An 18,695-nucleotide genomic window follows, 5' to 3' on the forward strand; every position below is an offset into this window, starting at 1 on the left:
TCACTTGTTGAGTTGCGTCACTTGGGTTCTGGCCCATTTAATACCTTCTCCGGGCCATCGAACACGCGCCTCCTCTCCTCACCTCCCCTCTCCAATCCCCATGGCGAGAATCGTCGTTCGAGCCCTCCCCCTTGCCTCCCGATCTCGACGGCCGATCGTCGCCGCTCTCTTGCGGCAGCAGACGGTGGCGTCTCCAGCGTCCTCGTCTCCTCTCTCTCATCCTTCGCTCTCCACCTCGGTCTTCTCCCATTTCCCTCCTTTGAGATCCTTCCACGTGTCGTCTCGGTTTTCGCGCTCTTCGGTTCCGTTCGGTGGATTCTTCGCGAGTCTCCGCGGATTCCGGAAGGTGAGGCGGCGGCAGGCGGTGTCCAAGAAGCAGACGCCCAAGGAGAAGCAGCTCGAGCTTAGCGTCAAAATCGGCATCGAGGAAGAAATGCCCGATGATCCCGAAGTGTTGGTAAATGAAAAACAAGACTCTTTTTTTCGTGTTAAATTGTGCTTCCTGTAAAGATTCACTTTTGGCACTTTCAGTTGGTGGATTAGTTTCTTGTAAGATTTAAATGTGTGATATTTGAAGGAAAGGTTTGGAATTTCTTGGTGCTATGTTCATTAGCTGAGTGTTGGAGTTTAGTGGTACATTATGTTTTAAGTTGATCTCTACTAGAGGAGTTCTTGGCTTTTCTGGTAGATTGTTTGGCACATTGGCTTCATGCGTTATTGGAGGTATATTGTTATTTTTGAAATATCGTGACGTAAGATGTAGATTATCTTTGTCTTGTTGATGTACCCACGTTCTGGAAAAGAAGTACATGCCAAGATCATCTTCAATATCTGATGAATTTGGTAGAAGATTTACCAAAATTCCAAGACAATACCATTGTTTTGTATGTGCACAACTTAGAAAATAAATCTTCCTTCTCTTACTAGTTGACAATGTGAAAATGCGTTCGTATGGCTAAATTGTTTTGGCCCTGTAGTTTTTTAGCAACATTTATGGTTGTGGTTAACCTGTTGAATAACATTGTCAATGAATGCTTTGAATTAATTCTTCGGTTCTGCTCTTTATGATTGACCACCTATTTTTCCTCATTTGTACAGAGCATTGCGGAAATGCTAAAGCTGAACGTTCCGATGGCAATGAAAATTGCTTTCGACGGCCTCAAGGACTCGGAATATAAAACCAGAGACCCTTCAATAAGTGATGTTGGTAAATATGAAAAGGTTGAGCTATCCATATTGCTTTGCAATGATGATTTCATCCGAACATTAAACAAAGACTGGAGAGGTGAGGATCATGCTACTGATGTGCTCTCCATGTCGCAACACATACCTGAACTTGATCTTCCCATAGTAAGGATATGTATTTTGGTCAAGAGAATTCATTTTGTTCTAGTTTTGTTCACATTTTTTCTTTTACTTATAGCATTCTTCATTCTTGCAGCTAATGCTTGGTGATATAGTGATTTCCGTTGAGACTGCTGCTAGACAAGCAGAGGAGAGAGGTCACACGATTCTTGATGAAATAAGGATCCTCATGGTGAGTCAATCATTATTTTCATTTGTCCATTAAATTTTACATAGAAATTATTTGTCAAATGGAATATTCCATTTTCTTGGAGTAATATTAATTTTTTATTAGTGTTCATTTGAAATTCATATAGATCTTTTATACAAACTATTACATTTTGAAACAAATATATTCTTGTACCTGATTATTCATTATGCAGCTCAATTTGACGGAAGATTTTCTAGATGCTTAAGAATCTCATTTACTTAATAACAATTTATGCTAAGAGTATAATTGTTGCAGGCTTATCATCTTTTAAAAGCCATTATCTTAAGTTTGTCGTCTTCTTATATTATGTGATATGTGATGTTACTGATACTAAAAATATTTAGATAATGTAATCTAACTGAAATCAGCAAGCATTTTTGCAAAACAAGGTCAATATATTCATGCTAAACTCCACACTAGATAGGCAATTTGTTGCTTCTGATTATCTTCTTTGTTGTCGTATAGGTTCATGGCTTGTTGCATCTTCTAGGCTTCGATCATGAGATTAGTGATGAGGCTGAATTAGAAATGGAGAAGGAGGAGGAACTAGTTTTAAAAAGTCTTGAATGGAAAGGGAAAGGGCTAATTAAGAGCACCTATGATGCTGATACTGACAGCAAACTTCAATCAGAAAATTCAGATGGTAGGTTTTTCTTGATAGCTGATACTTATCTCTACTTAATTTCCAGCTTCATCATATATCTCTTGTTCTCCTTCTGGAGTTCTTTTAAGGTGTGAGGTACTATAAGAAACCCTTGCGTCTAAGAATTTTTACAGGACAAGTTACCAATGATATGAAGAAAGCAGGAAATTTGAGATTTTATAGACCAAAATTCCGCTATATCTTCTGTGATATGGATGGTGAGCTGGCAGTAGTCTTGACTTAAGTTGCATCATATAATTTCTTAAAGTGCTTTCTTTGCTAACTTTTTCCTTTAAACAAGGTACACTTTTGAACAGTAAAAGTCAAGTTACTCCAGCAACAGCTGAAGCTCTAAGAGAAGCAATATCAAGAGGAGTTAATATTGTTGTTGCTACTGGAAAGGTGCAAAGTTTCTCTCTCTTGTTTGGGTTTTCAGACAGAGGGGCTAGTGGCCTGCAAGATAAGCTATTGATAGTCAAAAGTTTCACTTAGACGCGTGCTCATTTCTCATTAATGAACACATTCCTTGTTCACAGTGGAAGAAAGTCAGGAAACCATATTAGATCTCATTTTCCTGAAGCACCCTCTACATAAACAGAAAAACTATTGTTTCGTTACTAACTAATGTCTAATATTGCGTGTTGGCGTAGAATCCCAGTATTAATGTGATCAATCTCCTTAATGCTTGAAAACAGACACGTCCTGCCGTTGTAAGTGCTCTGAAGATGGTTGGATTGACTGGAAAAAGTGGTGTGATGTCTGACGTCTCGCCGGGCATATTTCTTCAGGTTTCTTTGTCCATCTTCTCCAAGGAGTGATTTTTTCTTTCCTTTTGTGTTATAGCTAGTAACTTTTGTAGATTATATGATATGTATATATATACACAGACAGGTTCCTGTACTCATGTGAAAAACCAAAATGTTTTTTGATAAGAAATGTTTTTTTTGGATAAAAATGTCTTAAGTTAATTATTCTGGTGACTGATTAAGATCTAGCTTGCTTAAAACTATTCTGGTCTTCTAAAGAGATGGCACTTGCACAAGGTTGATGCTAATTGTAAACATGTTTAGCATGATGTTCATATTTTGACCTGTACTATTTGTAACATTTCATAACCTAATTGACATATTAGAACTCAAGTCTTCTTTTCTTTTGTGAACTTGGATTTTAGGGATTGCTTGTTTATGGAAGGCAAGGAAGAGAGATTTGTAGAACAAACTTGGACAAAGGAGTTTGTAGGGAGGTATAGAACTTTCTCTTCTTCTTTTTTTGGCTAGATTGATTATGATTTATTAGTCGATATTTTTTTCTCTGTTTTCTAATAAATATTCACATTTACTTTTAATCTTCTTGTGTGAAGCCTATTTTTAAATTTTTGGTATTCTGAAATACATGTTCAGATGTTCTAGGTTTCATATTCCAGCCACTAGCCATGAGACCGGATTTTACCTTTTCCCAAAGAAAAGAATATGAATGCCAATTTTTTGCATCTTCTTAAATTGCTTCATTGGAACTTCATATGCTTGCTTTTACAATATTATGTAGGGCCTTTGTATCCTATAATTGACCTTCAGATTAATGCCTTCTAATTGCTTGGATGACTAGAGCTTGTATTATGTGGGTGCAATTTGATCTGTCTGGATTCTGTTGCAAATTCAGCTATAACATAGTTTAAGACTATCTTCTCAGATGTTCTACTCATTTCAGATTTGTGGTTCATCATTTTGACTAGTTCTATAATTGATAACATAGAGTGTTCGTATAAAAGTGACATGAGTACTCAAGACTCTACCAGCTTGCTGCAGGCATTTTTGTATTCTCTGGAGTACGAGATTCCTCTGATAGCATTTTCCCAGGATCGATGTTTCACATTATTCGACCATCCTTTGGTTGATTCACTACATACTGTATACCATGAGCCAAAGGTAGTCATAATAGATTACAATTTCTGCTCTTTGAGTTTCCCTTCTCTTTTCATGTTGTAAGAAGATTTGACCAACTCATGCTGAAACTTCTTCTGCAGGCAGAGGTCATGTCTTCAGTTGAGCAGCTGTTAGCAGCTGCTGATATACAGGTAAGGTGCTGCTGAATTGTCCAATATAGATGAATTCCAATTAAAGATATATTCGACTATGTATAACAACAACATGCTCATATTGATCAAAACAACATACTTTTTGCTAGAATACTAAAAAGATCTTAACAGTGAAATTATGTTAGATTGCTATTTGGGTCACTACTTGCCGAGTTACCGGAGCATTTCAAGCTCTAGATTTTCTGAAGATTTGCATTTGCACAGGTGATTAGCAATGAAAAGGGTAGAAGAAATAATTCATGCATGTGATCGGTTACTTTGCATTGTAGGCTTGTAGCTCTTGTTTCTGTTACATTTTATGTTATAATTTCTGAATAAATTATGTTAAAGAAATATGTGTCTTGCTCACAAGACAAGCTGAGGCTATAGAGCATATCATATTTATTGTGCTAACGCATACAATCATGGTTAGATAAGCAATAAAACTGGTGCATATATAAAGGCACTAAGATTTGTGTTAATATATTTATCAGATTCTATTTTGCTCAACTTCTTGTGCATGATAGTTAGATACTTTACAAAACTCTGCAGAAATTACTGTTTCTTGACACTGCTGAGGGGGTTTCTTCTACTATACGGCCACACTGGGAAGAAGCAACAACAGGCCGAGCACGTGTTGTCCAGGCACAGCCAGATATGCTTGAAGTTGTCCCAGCTGGGACTTCGAAGGGTGATGGTGTAAAGATGCTGTTGGATCACCTTGGTATTACATCAAAAGAGGTACAAGATTCCTGATCTTTAAAATCACTACTTTCACCTTATAGATATTTCTCCTAAATCTATCATGTCTTATCTTATCTTAAGATGTTTATTGCATTGCTCCGATAAATCCTTGGAGCTGATATAAACTGTTCTGGAATATCATTACTGGTGATAATACAACTTGGTGGCTAAGTCAAAGATGAGAAGATTGCAATATTTGAAGGCTCCAAAAGAATTAGCAGATTTGTATAACCAATTGTTTCTCGAAGATAAACCTAATTTTTCCTTACAGAGAAAAAAGTTATATAATGTAAGGATTGGCATAAAGTTTTAATGCTGAGTGGCATGAATTCATCTACATTCTTGGTTGTTGTTTAGACTTACACAACCAATTAACAGACATTCAGAAGGCCTCCAGACATGGAAAGAAATCAATTTAGAAATTTGTCATCTCTGAAGTAAAACTTGAGCCAAAGGGCCAACTAATGCAAAATTTCGCTATTTGAAATAAATGATCTCTTGGTCAATGTAGAAGAAAAAAAATTCCAGTCCCTAAAGCGTTAATCATTCATTGTTTTATCTTTGTTCAAGTCAAATTTGTAGAATCTCAAGTTATATTAGGTCTCTTGGATAGCTTAGGTGTATCAAATTTTGCTACATTGTTCATAGATGTGATCAGCTTGTCTCACTGCGGTGCAGATAATGGCTATTGGTGATGGGGAAAATGACGTTGAGATGCTCGAATTAGCATCATTAGGAGTTGCGCTTGCCAATGGATCTGAGAAGGCGAAAGCCGTGGCCAATGTTATTGGAGCCACCAATGATGAAGATGGTGTTGCAAAGGCTATATACAACTATGCTTTCTGACGTTTGCTTGCTGGATCGGGTTTTCAGCTACAAATATTCTCGGATCCTACCAAACCAAACTTTCAATACATTCTCATACCGTGAAATGATAAAATTTAAGCTGCGGAGTGAAAGCATAAAGGCATATAGTGCTGCTTCTTTAGGTTATACAATATTGTTTTGAGCTGTGAGCCTTTGGAGCCTAGCTCTCCTTTTGTGCACTGTGTTATTCTCACGATTTATTCCCCCATAATTAAGGGTCTCCGCTTTTGTTTTAAAGATTTTTATTTATCGTCAATCAATATAAAGGTGGAAGAAAGAAATTGCTTCAATTTGAAATTCCTTATCTACATACCTAATATCCTTTCATTTCACTTGTCATCTACACAACCGTTGAATTCAATTAAATGCTATAGTTCTATTCACAAGTCCATCAAAACAGGCGTTTTAGTTGTGGCTCAGGTCTTTGTTTACAGGACTGCGAGGTGGCCTGGAAAGAAAGCTATTGTTGTGACTGGTAGCAAGCATAGTAGCACACGGACTTCTTGAGGGCTTCTTCATTATTGTCTTGCTGCATGGCCCTGGTGCATGGGAAGACCTCTGAGTCTCATCTATACCTCCATAGCTCTTGCATGGCTTCATCGTCTTCCTTCTATATGGACTCTCTTTCTTTGCCAGATCTTCTACACATTTCACATCTGATAGAGAAGTGAATGACTGAGATTTCCCTTGGTAGAAGTTTGACAGCCCTTTCCTATACAAAACCATGCAAACCATAACTGGAGTGAAAAAGGCAGAGAGATATATCTTATCATGCATGAAATTTCCTTTTTGTCATGCTCTTCTATCAATTACTCACTTGACAGGAAGTTGTTCCATGAGAGAAGATAATTCATAGAGTGGCCCTTTCGACTCCAGTCGTGACGGCAACGACGACATCTTAAGAGATGGAGGTGGATTTGGCGATGAGGTTGCATCCTCTGTGAGATCTGAAGACGAAGACTCGCTGTCGGAGTTGCTGGAGATGGAAGACTGTCCATGTAGCTCGTCATCTTCGTCATAAGAGCATGGATTCCCAGATAACATTTCTGTGATGTCTTCAACCATCTAAATTCTCTTCTTCTTCTTCTTCTTTTCTAAATACAAAGATGCTAGATCTTTACATTGGTATGCCAGGATATATAGCTGCCAACTTTGGAATAATTCTTTATGCTTCTTTGTATTTTATCTAGTGCATGGAGGACTCTGTTCTGCTGGCTTTAGGAAAGTCAGCAGTATGACTATGGATTTTTTACCGAGAAATTGCACAATGTTCAGGGACCCATTGTTTAAACTTGAAATTAGTGGATGGGGAATCACATTAAAGAATTAATAAGTGATAAAGTTTGTTCTGACACGAGCAGTCGTCCAATTTCTAAGATTCCATGCTCCATAGTCCAGATCAATATAATCCTCCTCTCTCTGGCCTGGTTAAATAAATAGAAATGAGACCACGTAAAGGATAAGAACCCGAGCCCGCGAATATTTAATCCGAATCCAAATCGCCATCTTTTTCTTTCATCCATTGCAATTTAACGTTCGTCATGTCAGCTATCAGTCAAAACATAGAAATCCAATCTAAGAGTTTCAAATCATAAGAAAACTTCTGCGAACTTGTGCCTATTCCTGGAGCCAATTGTCCTACTATTCTTATCTTATCCTCCGGAATGGTGTTCCTTTCTTGACATATCAAACAATGAAATTGATATTATGCCGAGATAAATACATTGAAGTCATACTAGTCACAACTCACAAGTTGGACATTAGTATAAAGTCAGTCTCTGAAGCTTTCCCCAGCATTATATAGGATTAATCTAAGATTGGTCTACCTTTTAAATTATCCAAGTGAAAGAAAATGGGGAAACTTCGAGGAAAACTTTAGGCTTGAACACCAGATCGACTTGGATTATAGAATTGTGTCGTCTGCTACAATCCTAGATGACTTGTAGTTGGCATGAAATTGAGAAGAAACTTGACTCCTTACTATGAATTTGTCAATGTCTATATGCACCAAAGGTTTGGTGAGACTTGAGAGCAGAGGATGGAATAGCTTATCATAATAAGTTGGGATAATTATTTATTCGCTCGTTCTTTCCTCCCTCTATTCCAGCCTTATAAGAAGACGCGTGGCATTGGTTGCACCGTAGAATTGAATAGTGGGAAGATAAACCAAGGAAATTATTCATCTTTTTTGCTCTTGAGAATAAATAGCGTGCGAATATGTGACAGTAGCAGCTGATATAAGCTTAAGAATGACGGCGTATCTATTTGACATTACTCTAATATTTGCCTTTTGACATTGTATCGTTTCTTTATATTCATTTAAGAGAATAATGTTTTTTTTTTGACATTGTAATGATCTTTTGACGCTACTCCAATATGCTATTATCCTGTCTCCCCATCCACTATTTGCCATTTGACATTGTGTTGTCAATTTTTATATCATCTAAAAGAATAAGTTATATTCTAGTTTGTAGTTCATAGTTAATGCCTTCAGCAAACATACAACCACCTTCCCTGGAAAAACAAGCCAGGATTATTGTCTCATGTTCTTGAGTCCAATTGAAGTCAAATAAAAAGATCCAATAGAACTTGAAATTTTACAGTCCCAACTAACAATCTACTCTTATGTTTGAGAGCAAGAGCGAACATCCAATTGGAGGATCACCCCAAAACTACATCTACTGCATATTGCTGATTGAGACTATAGATCTAGTTAATACAATAAAATCATAACAGTAGGTAATATAGATCTCGTTCAAACAAATATCTTGGTCTTGACTCCAACGAATGTTTTATTTTCCTGCAAATCCATCTAGTTCTTCGACTTAATTGAACGCCCATATTGCTTCAATCTCAAACATAGCACAACTCACTGTTGCCTTGTTGCCTATGATGAGTGGGTCTCTGATCTTCAATAACTCTTAGCAGGGGGGCATCAGAAATGTTTCAGCAATTTGATCTTCTTGGATGACGCAGTGAGGGAATCCATAACTTAAGAGCATCTACACATAAAAACTGGTAGGTTGGGAGCAAATAGCAATCCATTGTCATTATACTCTTGTGTACACAAGGAAGCATCACAGAGTAAAACATCATTCAGGTACATTTACAGGAGGATCTAAGCTAGCAACGAGAATTCCCAGATCAATGTCTTTGTCCTCGAACTTTTTGATGAATGGATGATCCTGAAAGCGGGGAAAATTATGATCTGCGGTGAGATCCTTCAAGTAGTGCAATTAAGTACTATATAAGTCAAAGAAAAAGAATACAGACCAGGAGCTCCAAGGAGGACATTCTTTCCTGGGGATCCTTCTGTATGCTGCAGGGCGGACAGGAAACAGAATTCATCAGTATAATTTTACCCCTCCACACAATACCAGTAGAGATATTAAAAACATTAGTGCCATTATTCTAGTGGTCAGAAAGCAGAGTGTATGTGATTTTGCCATGTTCCATAGGATGTTACAAAGTATGAAGGCAAGGTAAACATGTATCAAGCAATTGTGCATTTGAGCCATGAAAATAGCCCCTCTAGCAATAAGAATAAGATTGCATACATTTTGCTCTACCTAGACCATTAGGATGCCTTTCTTTTTCTATTTTATCATGTATCGAAAGATAAAAGTTTTTGAGTTTTTAAATCAGAGATGACCCACAAAGCCAATTCCCAATAGGTGGGAAAGACTTTGTTAATTGAAATTAAGCTTAATATTAATAGGCTGATTTTAGGGAACTGCTCACCAGTTAAGAAATGGAGATGCTTCTTTGAAAAGGTGAAGATTGGTGAAAAATATAACTTCATTCAGATAAACTAGTCATACCTAATATTCATGCTACAGAAAATCATATCTGACAAAAGTAACCCAAAAAACATTATGATTTATGAAAGAACATGAATCATTCTGCTTATCTTTAGGAAAAAAGAAAGCTAAAAATGTCCAAACTTGAATTGGATAATGTTGAGAATGTTGGGCATACCAAGCTGAAATGAAAGAACAGAACTCAGGAGAAAATTGATCTGATGGTGCAGAAGGTGGCGGCTGATCCACAATAGCCTCCAGAAGTTCATAAAAGCTTAGCCAACCTTCTGCTTCTTCTGGTATATAAGGGAAACGACCAATTGCGCACTCTAGTATTACCAAACCTAAACTCCATATGTCACTCTTATAATCATAGGAGCTTCCACTGATTCGCTCAGGCTGAATAAAAACCAGAATATCAATTCATTATCAGCTCATGTGCTCCAGTGCTTCCAAAAGACAGAAATTGGTTGTATGATCTTATAAGGAATAAGTATTTTGGCTACAATGAGAAGAGGAATTGCTCAACATACCGACATGTAATTGTAGGTTCCTACAAAGGTATCTCGCTGACCCATGGAGTTAGCAAGCACAGCACTTACTCCAAAATCAGTAATCTTTACTTCACCTTTGTGGTTGACCAACAAGTTTGATGGTTTTATGTCCCTATGAATTACATGTCTTTCATGATGAAGGTACACTAAACCCTTCAAAACCTGAATGTGCAAAGAAAGCATTGCATATTAGATAAATAATTAAGTCCTAGTCACAAAAGCATGAAAACACAAAGTGAAATGCACTTGCCTGTTTACAGAGAACTGCAAGATAAGGCTCAAGAATTGTTTTAATCTGCTTAATTATGTCTGCAAGAGATCCACGATCCATGTACTCCAAGACAAGAGAAATCACACCATTCTGATAGAAAGAATGATAACAAACAACTACATGTGGGCACTGGGATACTTGATTTATTTTAAGCTCTTGTACTATTTGTTTACGAACAGTCTCTTGAATATTCATCTGAATACCCTGCAAGAGACAATATCTTGAAATCATCACAGTTTCAAGTGTCAAGCGGAAACATTAAACAACAACAACAACAATAATAATAATAATAATAGTCAGAACTTTAATTTCCACTGATTGAATGACCATACACAAATTCCTAAGCAGTTACATACGATTTGATCTACTATAACTGGAATTTTGTCCTTTCTATTAGTGTCCCCATGGAAAAGTTTAGTCCCTTGAGGTGCAATTAATTGCTTTTAAGGCGTATACTAGTAGACTACTCTCACTTTTTTTTTTCGTGGTGAAGCTAAGGGGGGTCTCTAAGAGGAATATCAGACAGAATTTATGGTGTCTGACATATCTAGCTTTCAGTACCAGACTTGTGAAGCATAGCCATAACAATGGAACTTATACCAATTATCCACGAGCCATCAATAAATTCTAGTCTTTTCTTACAACTCCTTCAAAAACAACTTTTGAATCTCTATCAACATCTATAAGGTTTGCTGCATATCAAAATCCCTCAATCAAAACCAGTTTAGCCTCAAATGCACAAAGACCTCAATTGGTCATGTTCATCTATTTTTAGCGACACAAGTTGCAGTGGTGATCAGCTTTTCTCCTCACGAATTTTTTTTCTCCCAACCCTGACGCCAACTATAAAGTTTTACTCACAATAACTATCTTGCTATAGAGGAACTTGTGCCAATAGCAAGATTATCTTTCTATAGTCTGCAGAATGAGAAAAGGTTTTAGCAATGTGCCACTACAGTCAAGTAAATGGTATGATATTGGACCCTAAGAAAGACATCAGGAATGGAGAAAAATACATCATCCCAGTAGTGTGGTTTGCTTCAATACGACCAAGATGCTGATTGTAAAAATAGCAGAATCGGGAACAGGAGAAAGTTATGTCACCACTATTATACCTTCAGGGCATAAAATGTTCCCATCCATTTGTGCCGCACTAGTTGAACAACTCCACCACTTCCCTTCCCGATAACTTTAATGGCCTCCAGATCCTCCGGCTGCAAATCTATCTCTTTTACATCTGGTGCCTGTAAATTAAAAAGTAAAAAAAAAAAAAAAAACCGAAGCAATTATAACACACTCCCTATGGCCTGACTGGAGCATTGAGATTAACTTACTGGTGTTTCAGTTTCTTCCGAGATCAACCGCAGCCCTTTCTGATTCAACCGCAGATCACCGTCCTTGAATGTACCACTCGCCGTCCTAAAGTCCAAAAAGTTCAAATTTTTTTTATCAATCAGAGACATAAGCTTATAATTCCGTCAACACTATAGTTGGAGAACAAATGATAGATCCAAAAAAAAACTCGCAGAATCTCATCGGGAGCTAACACGCGAAGCACAACTAGGCTACTCAAATATAATGCTCAGATCATAGCAAAAAGGCGCGAAAAGGATCAGAATCGAGGGTCTCCTTACAGGAATTTATCCACGGCGGCCTCTTGTTCCGGCACCGCGAGCTTCAGTTGCTTCAATGCCTTCTTCCCCTTCATGATCTAGTGTTCTGATAGGCCTAATCCCCACCTAGGGTTAGGGTTTCTAGTATTTTCCGTGGAGGAGAGAGAGAGAGAGAGAGAGAGAGAGAGAGAGAGAGAGAGAAGTAAAGGAGAAGGGGGGGGCATAGGAATCGAGAGGAAATTTTGTAATATATGTAATTATCGAAGCAAGACAATTCTCTCTCTCCCTTCTGTAAACCAAAAGAGACGACTCTATAATAAATTTCAAACAACCGAAGACCGCCAATAGTCAATAAAGTAAACAATCGAGAAACGCCCCCCAATTAACTTCACAAAAAATAGCACGACTTTGTGTCTCTATAAATTTCCCCCTTTTAACTTCGCTGATGCCTTAGCATTAAATATACGAATATAATTTATATACACTAAAAGTAATACTAAGTGGCTGACTTTGTTTTCTATCATGCATATTTTGTTGGTTGCCTACAACTTTGACAACTAGCATTTATTGGATCATTCTTCAGGTGGATTGGATTTGGACATGAAGATCTACTCTACTCTGTGGTACTGCTAATGATTAGATTTTTACTATTTATGCTTTCTAAGATTGTGAAGTAGAAAAAACATAGCTTGGTATAGAGTTGTAAAAAGACCTCTGAAGATTAAAAAAGATATTATAATAATTTAACAATGTTATCTTGGGTACATTTGGGATACCTCAAGCTTGAATAATTAATGTATCAAAAAGTATTCCCGTGGTTGTGAGCAAGCCACCAAATCGGTCTATTTTGGCTTCTAAAATTCCGCGAGCACATGCGTTCATACTGTGACTAGTCAACTCATATGTATATATATATATATATTTGTTTTCTTTTTACATTTTATTTTTGACTTCTTCATAATATTCTCAGATTATTTTAATTCTTTATAGATCATAGGTTAATGAGATAAGATATCTTTACATATGTTAGACAATTAGGTTAACCGTCAACAAATACACCATACTTGATTGGTTTTTATGTATCCTCGTGAAACTTGCACTCGCACAAAATTTCACTCAATTCTATTAATGATAAAAATAACCTCAATGTTCATAAATATATTTATTAAGTTCTACAGCACTTTTTTTTTTAAAAAAAAAAAGCTCTTGGATGAGCTTTGTTAATTTTAGCCAAAAGATTACAATCAGATATTTACAAGTTTGATATAAAGAAGAAAATGTAAGATATTTTGAATAAGCCTCAAAACTCAGCAAATATCAATAACACAACATGGTAACATATTATATCAAACCTAAATGACATAAACATAAACACAAAGCATGTCAAGACATTGGGGTTCCAATGGCTCTGTCACGAGTCATGACCACCGTCGAAAAAAAAAGAAAGAAAAAAAATGTACATTAACAACATCAAACACAAAAAGAAATGAAGAAGAATACTAAAAAATAATAAAATGATGGTGTACAATAGTCTTGACGGCTGTTAAAATAAGGGTTGTAACAAACGAAGAGTAGAACGACAATGATTGAGGCGATTAGTCCACAATAACAAATAGACAAAGCGCCCCTCCCATCATAGAAGGAGAGCAACTTAGGTGGCATGGAGGTTGATGAGCGCAAATTCGAAGGTGAAAATAGAGATGGTCAGAGATCCACTGTAGGTAAAGAAGACACTGATGAGGGTGAGGATGGAAAGAGCGTCCAAAGATGGTGAGGCGTAGCTACAAAGTGATAGGTAGGGAAAAGTAGGAGAATGATCGATGTTGATGAGAGATCAGGGGAAAAAAAGGGGAAGACGAGGGCAACAATGAGAAAGAGAAGATGTTAAGGAAGAATGGGAGTAGAGGGGAAAAAAGAGAGGAAAGAGACAAGAATAAGGATAAGGGTAGAAAAAAGGGGAATAAAGGAAGAGGAGAAGAGAAAACAAGGAAAAAAAATCATTCTACTTCTCTAGCTACTCAATGGCAAGACGGAGAGAAAACCCTTCTAGAGGAGAGAGAATGAGTACGGGAGGAAGAAAAAATCTAGAAGTATTATACTTCTACAAGAAAGGTGGCGCAAAGGAGGCTCGAGGGCTTGTTAAGGAAGGCAACAAGAGGCGTTGAAGGGGGCAAATGCTTTTCACGTTCTGGTATTCCCTTCGCTAGGGTTGCTTGTGTGAGACACCTTTCTAATGGTATTATTTTTATTAAAAATAAATTTGTAAAACTAATTATATACTCAATTTAACTAACTAAATTATTTAATAAAGAATATAGATGAAATTAAAATTTTTGAATACAATAATTATTGGACAAATTTTGTATTTCTAAAAAGTTGAAAAGACAAATGGAGTTGGGCTTCATTTTTTTTGTGGGGCTCCAAATTTGGAGCCCGGTTTGAATTGTTCTAACTCATCCTCACCCTCACCTGTAACCCATTTAATATTCATCATATTTACCCACCCTCACCGGTAACTAATTTAATATTCATCACACTCACCCACCCTCACCCATAACCCATTAAATATTCTATCACACTCACCCACACTCACCTACCCCTCCCTCACCCTCACCTTCCCACGCCCTCCTCTCCTTCGACCTCCTCCTCCGTCGGCTTCCTCCTCGTCCACTCCGTCGGCTTCCTCCTCCTCTTTCATTCACCATCTCCTTGTCGTCGGCTCGTGTTGAGCTGAGACAAGCATGAGCAAAATTATGAGGCTCGAAAGTAATTTCGAGCCGAGCCAGAGTTAGAGCCAGAGCCGACTCGCTCAAGCTCGGCTCATTTACACCCCTAGTTCAAGGAGTCGTCCTATATTTCTCATTTTAAATTATATATCAAATCGTCTTCCATAACTTATTAAACTTGCCTAGCGGTTTTCCATCAAAGAAGTTGTCTGCTTGAACTGGGATAGTAGGAATTAAATATAATGGAAGGTCCCCACTTTTGTCTATATATATACATCTCCTTACCTTATCACCTTCTTGTGAGAAAACGGTGGTTAGTAGAGCATAATAGTATTAACCTCTAGTGCTCGATCTTCCTAATGGAGGGAAAGCATAGGGTCTTGATCATTGGAGCAACTGGGTACATTGGGCGAAGGCTTGTGAAGGCAAGCTTAGCTCTTCGTCACCCTACCTTCATCCTTTTCCGGTCGGAGACCATGGCCGACGCTGACAAGTGTCAGTTGTTCATGGAGTTCAAGATGGAAGGAGCTCAACTCCTTCAGGTGAGCAAGGCTACTTATCTTTGTATAATTGTATGGGTTCCTTTCTTTTAAAAAAAATTATTTTGCAAGTTGTTTGTATGAAAATAAATTGTTATTCATTTTAAAATTTACATCAATTCAAATTTTATAATTAAATTTAAAACTTAAATAACATAACAGCTAATTTTTAATGATTAATGGGCTGAATAAATTTAGAAGTTATAAATATTTGGAGAGATTATATATATATATATATATATATATATATAATTTTAATAATTAATAAACTGTAAATAGACGACACATGAACAAAGTTTTATGTTATAAAAAATAGGCGAGTAATCATATACTTAGGGTATTTGCACCTTTGCATGCCTCAAGCTAAAATACTGAACTTTTCTTATTATTATTTATATTAAATACTTTTTATTTTTTATTTTTTATTTTTGTAAAATACAAGATTAAATTTTACTCATTGCTTAAATATTATATGTTAAATATCATAAATAAAAACTAACACAAATGAGATGAGAAATCTGCGCAATTAATTCTCTTTGCATGGAGTATTTGCAGGGATCTTTACATGATCATGAAAGTCTAATTGCAGCACTGAAGCAAGTGGATGTGGTGATCTGTACAGTCGCATCCAACTGCATACTAGAGCAACTGAAGCTCGTAGAAGCTATCAGAGAAGTTGGCACCATTAAGGTTCGATTATTTTATTATTTTATTTTTTATTTTCAGCAGGAAGCAAAGTAATGTTATAAATTCAAATATTGAGATTTCAATAGTTTGGTGATTGCACAAGTACTTGGAAAGATCAAAAATCTTTAGAACAAATATTTATTCAAGGAAAAAGGGTTTTGACTTCTGGGATTCCTCCCACCCACTTGGCCAATTCTCAATGCCCACAAAAGTTCATCTGCTTGTAAAGCAATACCCAATCGCACAATTAAACTCACATTTACCAAATCACTTGCAAGTAAAAATTACTTTCTTCTCTCTCTCTGTTGCAGAGATACCTTCCTTCTGAGTTTGGGATGGACGTGGACAGAATGGAGCATGCAACTCCTCCAGGTGGTGCAGTGTTTAGAGAGAAACGCGTCGTTCGACGTGCAATTGAGAAGGCTAGTATTCCCTACACATACGTCTCGGCTAACTGCTTCGCCGGCAAGTTCCTTGCCGGCTTAGCCCAGCTCGCCACCTACATGCCGCCGATGGACCGTGTCAACATCTGCGGCGACGGTGACAAGAAGTGCATATGGGTCGATGAATTCGACGTGGCAATGTACACGATGTTGGCCGTCGATGATTCCCGTACGTTAAACAAGGTTCTCTACCTCCGGCCACCGGCCAACATCCTGAGCCAGATGGAGGTTATTGCAATTTGGGAGAAGCTCATAGGCAAAGAGCTAAGCAAGACATTTGTTTCCAAGGAAGAATGGCTATCCACTATGAAAGGTGTATAGTTAGTTTCTAAGCATTGGTTTGAATTGAAATGGTTGGAGTATAACTACTACTTTTATTATCTTTGATACAGAAGCAAATTCCTTTGTGCGAGAAGCAATTGCTCATTTCTGTGATATCTTTCATCTTGGTGTATTGGAGTTTGAGGTGGAGGAAGGCGTAAATGGTGTTGATAGCAGCAAGCTCTACCCAGAATACAAGTATGTGACCGCTGAAGAGTACCTAAAGCGTTTCATATAACAAAATATTGTCTAAAGAAGAAGTGTGATCCGCAAATTAAGTGTGCTGTGTGACTCATGTTTATAATTCTCATCATATGATATTTTATATGATATTATTTTCACTCTTTTGTTACTACTGTACCTCATGGAAGACGATGATATATGGCGAATGTAATATCAAATTCATATATCCAAAGTTTTACTGGTGAACAGAATGCTTTAACTACTGACATAACAATGTTATTGTGAATGACTGGTTAGGTCTCTCCCCATCGTAAGTAATCGAACAGAGATGAGATATATTATGGAAATTAGACACTTTGCTAAGAAAACGGAACTAAGTAGATTATGAATATTAAGGAGTCGATACATGATATTCTGAACAAGAAGTTAATGTGAGTAAACACTTGAATGAATTAAGTCATCTGCACCGCAATACTCAGGACGCATTAGATTAATCTTCCACATCAGAGAAGAGGATAGGATAGGATTAAGACTTGAAACAGCAGGATGATGTTTCTAGGCTCCCCACCATTGGAAAACTATGATATCTTCAGCTCAAGGAGAGGTAACCCGATTGCGGAGTCGGTTTGAGCGCCTCAGAGGAGTGACATCCACCTTAGCAATGTCCCCTTGTTCTCCAAACTCCTGTTCCACGGTAGAAGCAAAAGACAAATAATCAACGACTGTGAATCAAGTTATTTTCCTTGGGTAGATACCATGTGTATGTATCAAGCAGAAATATTTGTTAAATTCACTTATCTTTTTCTGAATGTGCCATGCATATGTCAGTAGACTGATTGATCTCACTAACAAGTAACAAATGTACACACATAGGAAATACCCATATATTTCAATAAAAAGATAAACATTTTTCTCATAACAGATACACATGCCAGCAGACCGCTACCGACCTCAGGTGTAGACCGCTAATATAAAACTATATAATATACTCTATCCTTAACCCCGGGTTGATGGGTGAAAGGGACCTAGCTGAGACTTGATTAACAATGATACGTGCACGTGGTGCCATGTCCTCTATTATTTATTTAACAGAATCATTAAAATAACAGGTGTTATAAACAGGCATAAAGTCTATCATACATGTGCATTAAGTGATAAATAATGCAAGTAAGAATTGACATGTAATTAAATGTAAGTATGAAATGTCATGTAATTTTCACAAGGAAACAACATTTAATTAATACAGGTAAGAAATGACATAAGTATGCATTTTTCGTAGACTATTATATAATTCTACTCGCATGAGTTATTTTTGGAATCCGTCTTACTATCCTAATCAGTCGGCTCTTCTTGATTTTCGAGATCCTTCCCGCACAATAATGGATCTAATAATTTATAAATAAAATAAATATAAGATTAATAGACTTATAGACTAACTATGTAATTGTATGAATTTAAGTTTGATTTTCTGGGTCCGAAATATTTTTGTCTTAATTTAAAAAAATAATGGTCATTTAGAGTCGTTTACAATGTAAGTGTCGAAGATAAATGAAAAGACTAATAAATTCAAATATCTAATTTAATTATGTATAAATCCTAATTTTATTAATAACATGGTTGAGAAAATTTTAATTAATTACAATTTATGTAGCTAACAGAATTTGCCACTAGGTTC

At 36.8% G+C, this 18,695-nt stretch overlaps 4 protein-coding genes across 4 annotated transcripts; 2 read left to right on the forward strand and 2 right to left on the reverse strand.

The window, feature by feature from the left end:
- Positions 1-18: 18 nt before the first annotated feature.
- On the forward strand, positions 19-6,180 carry LOC140770450 (endoribonuclease YBEY, chloroplastic-like). The gene is made up of 12 exons (XM_073111650.1): positions 19-457; positions 1,099-1,350; positions 1,442-1,537; positions 2,021-2,198; positions 2,333-2,416; positions 2,500-2,600; positions 2,894-2,986; positions 3,370-3,441; positions 4,004-4,123; positions 4,222-4,272; positions 4,825-5,013; positions 5,695-6,180. The coding sequence occupies exons 1-12, from the start codon at positions 101-103 to the stop codon at positions 5,860-5,862; spliced, it is 1,761 nt and encodes a 586-aa protein (XP_072967751.1). The 5' UTR covers positions 19-100; the 3' UTR covers positions 5,863-6,180.
- A 108-nt stretch (positions 6,181-6,288) lies between these two features.
- Positions 6,289-7,063, reverse strand: LOC140770451 (uncharacterized). Its single transcript, XM_073111651.1, has 2 exons — positions 6,701-7,063; positions 6,289-6,595 (listed from the first exon to the last, which is right to left on the reverse strand). The coding sequence occupies exons 1-2, from the start codon at positions 6,946-6,948 to the stop codon at positions 6,289-6,291; spliced, it is 555 nt and encodes a 184-aa protein (XP_072967752.1). The 5' UTR covers positions 6,949-7,063.
- Positions 7,064-8,393: 1,330 nt separating this feature from the next.
- Positions 8,394-12,378, reverse strand: LOC140771223 (mitogen-activated protein kinase kinase 1). The gene is made up of 8 exons (XM_073112674.1): positions 12,143-12,378; positions 11,843-11,927; positions 11,624-11,752; positions 10,488-10,712; positions 10,217-10,399; positions 9,862-10,082; positions 9,157-9,202; positions 8,394-9,068 (listed from the first exon to the last, which is right to left on the reverse strand). The coding sequence occupies exons 1-8, from the start codon at positions 12,214-12,216 to the stop codon at positions 8,976-8,978; spliced, it is 1,056 nt and encodes a 351-aa protein (XP_072968775.1). The 5' UTR covers positions 12,217-12,378; the 3' UTR covers positions 8,394-8,975.
- Positions 12,379-15,143: 2,765 nt separating this feature from the next.
- On the forward strand, positions 15,144-17,271 carry LOC140770714 (bifunctional pinoresinol-lariciresinol reductase 2-like). Its single transcript, XM_073111974.1, has 4 exons — positions 15,144-15,389; positions 15,942-16,076; positions 16,385-16,829; positions 16,909-17,271. Exons 1-4 carry the CDS (start codon positions 15,207-15,209, stop codon positions 17,073-17,075), a joined length of 930 nt encoding a protein of 309 aa, XP_072968075.1. The 5' UTR covers positions 15,144-15,206; the 3' UTR covers positions 17,076-17,271.
- Positions 17,272-18,695: the final 1,424 nt, after the last annotated feature.

Source organism: Typha angustifolia, chromosome 11 (assembly GCF_048772165.1).
Source record: "Typha angustifolia cultivar Huaian chromosome 11, ASM4877216v1, whole genome shotgun sequence".
NCBI classification, from domain to species: Eukaryota; Viridiplantae; Streptophyta; class Magnoliopsida; order Poales; family Typhaceae; genus Typha; species Typha angustifolia.